Here is a 7,107-nt window from a genome sequence, read left to right as displayed (position 1 = left end):
CCGCCACTGCCGCCGCCTCTGCCAGGCCCAGCTGCTTTGCCGCCGAGTCCGAGTCCTCCATCCGGACTCCGCCGAGCCCGCCCGAAGGCGCGGTCCGGGGCCGCCCGAAGCGGGGCCCGAAGAGGCCGCCCGAGCCTGGCCGAGGCAGCCCGAAGCCGCCGCCCGAGCAGAGGCCGAAGCGGCACCCAGGCGCCGAGCGGAGCCCAGCCGAGGCCACCCGCCGAGCGGAGCCGAGCCTAGCCGAGACTGCCCGAGCAGGGCCGAACCTGCACGAAGACACCGAGCCGAATCGAGGCCCAGAGTCCCGAAGCCCGGAAGGTCGAAGCTACCCGAAGTGAAGAACCGAGTCAGTCCGAATGGGTCCGGAACCGGACGAGGGCTTCCGAGCTGACCGACCCCGGCCCGCTTCACTGCCTAGGAGAATGAGCCAGATGTCGTCCCTGCCCCACTGAGCTGGCCGGCTCTGGACAGACTCTCGCCGACCCCCAACTCAGTACAGCTCTTCAGAGAGGGCCTTGCGCCGCAGGTTTCATCTGCCCCTACCACCAGCAAGAGCCGAGTCAGCCCGAGGCCGAGCCGAGCTGAGCCGAATGTGCCCGAGCCTTGGTTCTCCGCCTCCTCCTGTCCGAAAGTGCCCGAGCGCCGCCGGACGGCGAAATCGCTCCTCGGCCGCGGCTCGAAACGCTGCGCGGTCGGGTCCCTTCGGCAGAAGAGGCGTAAATGGCCGAAGGGGCGCGAGCGGCGCGGGCAGAGAGGCTGCCGGGATCGCGGCGGACCGGCGGGCGGGGCTGGGAAGATGGCGGCCGCGAGGCGAGGTGAGCTGTGCAGCGCCCGCGGGCTTGGAGGGGCCGGGCCTAGTCGGCGCGGAGTCTCCTCGCTGATGATCTTGTTTAGAGCTCAGCTCTCTTCCAGATCTGTGCGGCCGTCGCCCTCGGGGAGCCCCGGGCGGGTCCGCATTGGCCCGCCAGGTAGCGGGGCGTGGGGCGGGCCAGCCGTCCTGCGGGGCTCTGGCCGCGAATAGCCCCCCTGAGATAGCCGGCCACCGCCTGGAGCAGGTGGCGTGCGTCGTGTTCACACACAGCGGGCCAAGAAGCGGAGCGCGGACCCCCACCCGCTTCCACCCGCCAGTCGCCTCCTGCGGGGCAGCTCCGGCCCCTGTCCCTTCAGAGTTTTCGACGTGTGGCTTCCACGTGTCCAGAACTCTATGTGTTTGCATTTCGTGAAAATTAAGTTTGTTTTGTTTTGTTTTGTTTTTTTGAGACAGGAGCCTCAATCTATCCCCCTGGGTACAGTGCTGTGACATCACAGCTCACAGCAACCTCCAACTCCTGGGCTCAAGCGAGTCTCCTGCCTCAGCCTCCCAAGTAGCTGGGACTACAGGCGCCCGCCACAACGCCTGGCCATTTTTTGGTTGCAGCCATCATTGTTTGGCTGGCCCGGGCTGGGGGTTCGAACCCTCCACCTTAGGTGTATGTGGCTGGCGCCTTAGCCGCTTGAGCCACAGGCGCTGAGCCGAAAATTAAGTTTATTCCAGAAAAAGGATCCTTCGTGCACCTTGTCTTTCACACTGGGGAGAACATGAGTTCTGTTTCACGGCCACGTTTCGCTCCTGCCTGACACCTTGCGATTCCAGTGACTCATACAGGAAGCCTAGGCTGTGCCGCTCAGAATGAGCTCCTGCAGGTCCGAAGCTGTTAGAGCAGCTACGGGCATTGTCCTTCGTGTTATTTATTTAAATGCTGTATAACATAAGGGTTTCAAACAGTTTTTTACCTCTAAGCCCCACAATTTTTGTTTATGACAGTTGTTATGTGGGAGATACATTTGAAATGTGTAGGAAGCTACCTTTAGGGGAAGGGTCAGAAGAGAGGAAACCCCAATTAACATGATATTGACCACCTTATGACTGGTATCTAGGTAGTAGCCTCCTTTACCTGGGGCCTGGAAAAGAACAGATCAGGTTTAAAGAGTGCCCCACCTGGTAACATGATGAGAGTTGGTTCACCCCTCTCTGGACTTCCTGCTGCCAGCATGTGCCACCTCTTCTAGATGCCCAGCTCTGAGTCTCTGTTGATGATGCCCTGTTTACCACTTTAAAACTGTTGTCTCTGTGAGGTTCCACAAACTCTGGCACAGAAGGCCCCAGATCAGCGAGAGAAGTCATGGGATCACCCACAAAAACTCACCAAGCCTGAGAGTTTCTTTCTTGCCTTCCCTGGAACTGAAGAGAGAAAGGAAAAGAGAGGCTTGTTCAGGCCACTGTCCTTCTCACTACCTGGCAATATATTCCTTTTGTGAGGGGTTTTTGACAAAATCTAAATTTATATTGGTGTATTTATGCACATAGAGATGTGTGTATATCATAGGTACAGAGCTATCATGAAGCTCTTTTCAGACAGGTGATTTGACCCACCACATTCCATCCAAGGAGCAGTCAGTGGGAGATACGAAGAAGGAGGTTTCGCACACTCCAGGATTGGGGAAAACTGATAACTTGTAGTGGGGGTGGGAGGAGGTTGTTATCCAGAGATAACACAACAGAAGATTGGATTGCTGGGTTAGAAAATTCTTATTTTTGAAAGCCGGGCACTGTGGCTCATGACTGTAAATCCCAGCATCTGGGAGGCCAAGGTGGGATGATTGCTTGAGCTCAGGAGTTCAATAACAGCCTGAGCGTTAACCCATTTCTAAAATTAGCTGGGTGTTGTGGCGGGCACCTGTAGTCCCAGCTAGTCAGGAAGCTGATTCAAGAGGTTCACTTGAGCCTAATAGTTTGAGGTTGCTGTGAGCTATAATGACGTCTTGGCACTCCACCCAAAGCAAAAGGGTGAGACTCTGTTTCAGAAAAAAAAAAAAAGAAAGAAAGAAAGAAAATTCTTATTTTCTCATGACTATTTGGGACAATGAGAAAAATCAAAGGAATTTTGTCTATTATCAATTATGATATAACCCGAACCAGAAAAAGTTTTCATTTAATTATGTATGTGTCGCAAATATGCAGAAACCACAAAGGGTGAGGAAAGCTACTATTTGTGCAGATTTGGGGTAGTCCGGAGAGAGGTGTGGGTCTCACCTGGCCTGTTGGTCTGGCCTTGGCAAGGTTGAGATTTCTTGTCACGGCATCTCTGCCTGCAAGTGTACATTCTGAGAGTCAGTGAGTGGCACATCCTCCTTAAAGGGATAGACATAGGCCCACAGTAAACACTCCCTTTCTATAAAGATGAGATCAAAGGATAATGAAGCTGATGGTCCCCCACCAGTGTTGGGCCAGGCCCAGGAACGTATCCTGTTGGGATTTGGGCCTTCCTGACTACTCTTTTTCTTCCAGGGAGAGGCTCCGCCACAGTGGTATCCTGCTGCTGCATCCCCTCTCCAACACAGCACCCAAAGAGCTGCACTGCTGGCCAAAGCAGTGAGCTTTCCACCCTCCCACCCACCATTTCCGTAAGCTGCCTGATTTTGCTTTTAAGAAGTTGAGGTGGCTCGGCGCCTGTGGCTCAAGCGGCTAAGGCGCCAGCCACATACACCTAAGGTGGCGGGTTCGAATCCCCAGCCCGGGCCCACCAAACAACAATGATGGCTGCAACTAAAAAATGGCTGGGCGTTGTGACGGGCACCTGTGGTCCCAGCTACTTGGGAGGCTGAGGCAGGAGACTCGCTTGAGCCCAGGAGTTGGAGGTTGCTATGAGCTGTGATGCCATGGCACTCTACCCAGGGGGATAGCTTGAGGCTCTGTCTCAAAAAAAAAAAAAAAGAAGTTGAGGTGTTCCCTGAGAGATTTAGAGTTAATTAACTTCCTCTGAATGGGGGATGCTGTCTCTATCACCACCTGCTCAGGCCCCTTCCAGGAGACTGCCAGATCAGCTGAGCTGGGCAAACTGCCCAGCACCCCCAGGGGAACTGTCACCTGCCTCTACCCAAGCCAGTGGCAGGAAGATGACAGCCCTTCACTTTGAATGACTACAGACTGGTTATAGCACAGAAGAGTATGCAGGGTACCAAGGCTAGAAAGTTGCTGGTGAATGTTTGTGTGCTTGGCAGAAAATTAGGTTTCCTCTGAAGAATACAAAAGAAGTCCTTTTCTTTCTCTACCTTATAAGGGGGTCAACTGTCCTCTGGCCAGCCCTGCCTGTAGTCCATGGGGACTGGGGTTGCAGTGCTCAGATCCACTGTTGACCTGGCTGATAGTGGGCCCACACTGGGAGCAAGCACAGAACGGAAGCTTCAGACAGGCAGGGAGCCACTGGCTGGGTCTCCATGACCACCATGGGTGCCCATCTGCCAGAGCCTAAGATAATCCTTAGGGTTTGTAGCCACAGAACAGATGGCAGAACCAGCCTGCCCCTCTCCTCATCCATGTGGGAGGTACTCCTGAGTCTCTTGGGCTTGAAAACCCTTAACCGGTGACCAGCTCTCTTCGGTTCCTCTTCAAATGCTGTTTTATCTCAGTGGAATGTACTACGCCCTTTACTTCCTGGCTACACTCCTGATGATTGTATATAAAAGTAAGTCATGAAATAAAGGCAATGGGAGAGGTTGTTGTGACTGTGCCGGTAACCATGTTCCTGTGTGTTTCTTGCCCAGCAGGCCAGGTATTCAGCTACCCTTCTGCCTACCTGGCTCTCGACCTGACCCTGCTGTTTGTGATGGGGATTTTGGAAGGAATTCGGTTATACTTGGGTGAGTTGACCATGAAAACCATAAAGTACTTGTGATAACATAGTTACTATCTAAAACATTCTGAACCTTTAACATTAGTCATTTTACAATATGACCCTTGGAGACATTTTTTATCCAAACTGCTTAACCAATTACCTTGTAGGCTCGCTTTACAGTGCCATTAAGTATTAATCCTTTATTTGGAAGCTTGTCTAAGAGGCAGATAACACTGGTGAAATTGCAGGGAGAAACACTTTGCATCTGGACCTATGTCCTGTGGGAGCCCTGGGTAGCAGCACTGCAGGGTGCCAGAACCCAGGCTGACCAGCAGGACCGGAGCCCCAGAATGCTCATTTGCACCCCCTTTCTTTCCTGTTGGCCTCAGCCATCTGAGGAGAAAGATAAAGGTTTCTGTCAGGTCCCCACCAGGGCAGGGGAGCCTGAAGGGTTAGGGAGCTGCTCAGTGTCCCCAGTCCTGCTCTGGGGGCCCCAAACCTGCAACCACTTCTAGTGTCCCATCTCCCCTGTCCTTAAACACACTGCTTGTACTAGGGTCAGCTCATACAAGACATGGATACAGAGGTAAGCCTGGGAAATTCTTCCTTCCCAGAGCTCACCACTATGACCAGCATGATCTGAGGCTTTTAGTCCTGGCCTCTGCCCATCTGGACCCCGGTCACAATACACAGCACATCTGTGTGTTATGGCCAGACAGCTGGCACTCCTGAGGCACTTTACATCTGCAGGGCTGTGGTCTAAGGCCCTCAGTGCACACGCACCCATGACACCCGGTGTGCAGCAAGGAAACTGAGGCACATAGGGAAGCTGGGCCCTGCCTTTCTCTTGTCACCAGACATAGGCTTCACTAAGTGGGTGTATATAGCTTTGCTCAGCTGTCTATCTTGTGAAGGGTGCTCCAACGGAGGTGTCAGCCAGGTGGTAGAACTTCATAGCCCCAGAGGTGGCATTGCTGAGAGATTAGAAGCATGGCAGTTGGCCAGTCTCTAGGGGTCCCCAGGCTCTAAGGCACCTGGGGTCAGCTGGTGACTGACCCATTCGTTAAATATGCAGTTTTATTTTTTATAAGAATTAATGAAATTTTCCAGAATTGGCTTTAGCCCAGAGTAAAATATGTTTAGTAGCTTTGAATAAAATTCCTTCCGTTCCACTTGGAATTAAGCAAAGGGGGCAGATGCACCTGGATCTTTAGAACCCAAACTCTTGGGCTGCACCTGTGGCTCAAGGAGTAGGGCGCCGGGCCCCATATGCCAGAGGTGGCGGGTTCAAACCCAACCCTGGCCAAAAACTGCAAAAAAAAAAAAAGAACCCAAACTCTCCCCAGCCTCCATAGCATGCCAGAGACTGAGGCCCGCAGGGGCATGCAGCTGAAGTGGTTGCCTCCCATGGGAGGGACATGCACCCTGCTGTGCTTTTTGCTTTCTGCCACTTCTAAGTTGTTTCCCTGGAATCCTCAGGCCCTGGCACAGTGTGGGCCAGTGAGCTCAGATGGGTCCTGAGCAGCAGCCCTCACTGGCAGCTGTGGGGAGTGGGTCTCCAGGAGTGTCCTGCAGCCCCGTCTCACTCATCACTTTCCTCTGCAGGTACCAAGGGAAACCTGACAGAGGCCGAGGGTCCGCTGGCCGCCAGCCTGGCTCTCACTATGAGCACTGCCCTCCTCTCTGCCTACTTCCTGCTCTGGCAGACCCTGGTGCTATGGGTAGACTTGGCTCTCAGCGCTGTGCTCCTGGTGCTCCACAGCTTGGAGGCCATGCTGCAGGTGATCGCCATTGCTGCCTTTGTCAGATAGACTCAGGCTCCAGGGACAACCCTGCAGGAGACCTCCAGCTGTCATCGCCTCTCTGTGCCCCTCCCCCCTTGCTGAATGAGCAGGGTATTTTCCCTACTGATAGGTCATTTTGGTAAGTTCACGTATGGATTTTGTCAGGGGTAGGGGGCAGGAATCAGAGCAGAACAAGCTGCTAGGGGCCCACATGTCAGGAGTAGAAGCAGAGAGGGCTCAGGGGTTGTCTTGGACAGCTGCCAAGGCGAACCCAGGATACCTGCCAGACAGGGGTCTGCTTTCAGCAGCTGGGACATCACTGGCCCCAAGGCCAAGAGGGAGTATAGAGACCTTCAGAAAGGGCTTCCAGGGCCTTCTCTTTGCTACTCTGAGAAGATAGTTTGCTCTAAGGCCAGGCCCCATGTGGGATTTCCCCAGAGGGGCTGCAGCTCTGGCCTGGGTGGAACCTGGCCGCCTAGTTTCCAAAAGAAAATAAGTGGGCCAGGTGCAGTGGCTCACCCCCGTAATCCTAGTACTCTGAGAGGCCAAGGCAGGCAGATTGCGTGAGCTCACAGGTTCAAAACCAGCCTGAGGCTCAGCGCCTATAGCTCAACTGGCTAAGGCGCCAGCCACGTACACCTAAGGTGGCGGGTTCGAATCCCCAGCCC

The 7,107-nt window shown here is 54.1% G+C and overlaps 2 protein-coding genes across 4 annotated transcripts in view; one reads left to right on the top strand and one right to left on the bottom strand.

The window, feature by feature from the left end:
- DEAF1 (DEAF1, transcription factor) overlaps positions 1 to 164 on the bottom strand; it is a 52,764-nt gene extending 52,600 nt beyond the window's left edge. For 2 of the 3 annotated variants that reach the window (XM_023508572.1, XM_023508571.1), the window contains exon 1: positions 1 to 148. This exon is cut by the window's left edge and continues 249 nt beyond it. In XM_023508572.1, coding sequence (XP_023364340.1) covers positions 1 to 61 — 61 coding nt within the window. In that variant the 5' untranslated portion in view covers positions 62 to 148. The other variant, XM_023508573.1, reaches the window with a different exon arrangement.
- A 93-nt stretch (positions 165 to 257) lies between these two features.
- On the top strand, positions 258 to 6,989 carry TMEM80 (transmembrane protein 80). Its single transcript, XM_012813329.2, is given in 7 exon segments — positions 258 to 676; positions 678 to 741; positions 743 to 815; positions 3,329 to 3,348; positions 4,412 to 4,505; positions 4,588 to 4,680; positions 6,261 to 6,989. Coding segments are annotated over 7 exon segments (636 nt in total). The 5' UTR covers positions 258 to 590; the 3' UTR covers positions 6,467 to 6,989.
- The last annotated feature ends 118 nt before the right edge of the window (positions 6,990 to 7,107 follow it).

This window comes from Otolemur garnettii, unplaced genomic scaffold, assembly GCF_000181295.1.
Source record: "Otolemur garnettii isolate 467f Iridium unplaced genomic scaffold, OtoGar3 scaffold00260, whole genome shotgun sequence".
Lineage (NCBI taxonomy): Eukaryota > Metazoa > Chordata > Mammalia > Primates > Galagidae > Otolemur > Otolemur garnettii.
This window is presented reverse-complemented; position numbering and strand designations above follow the sequence as displayed.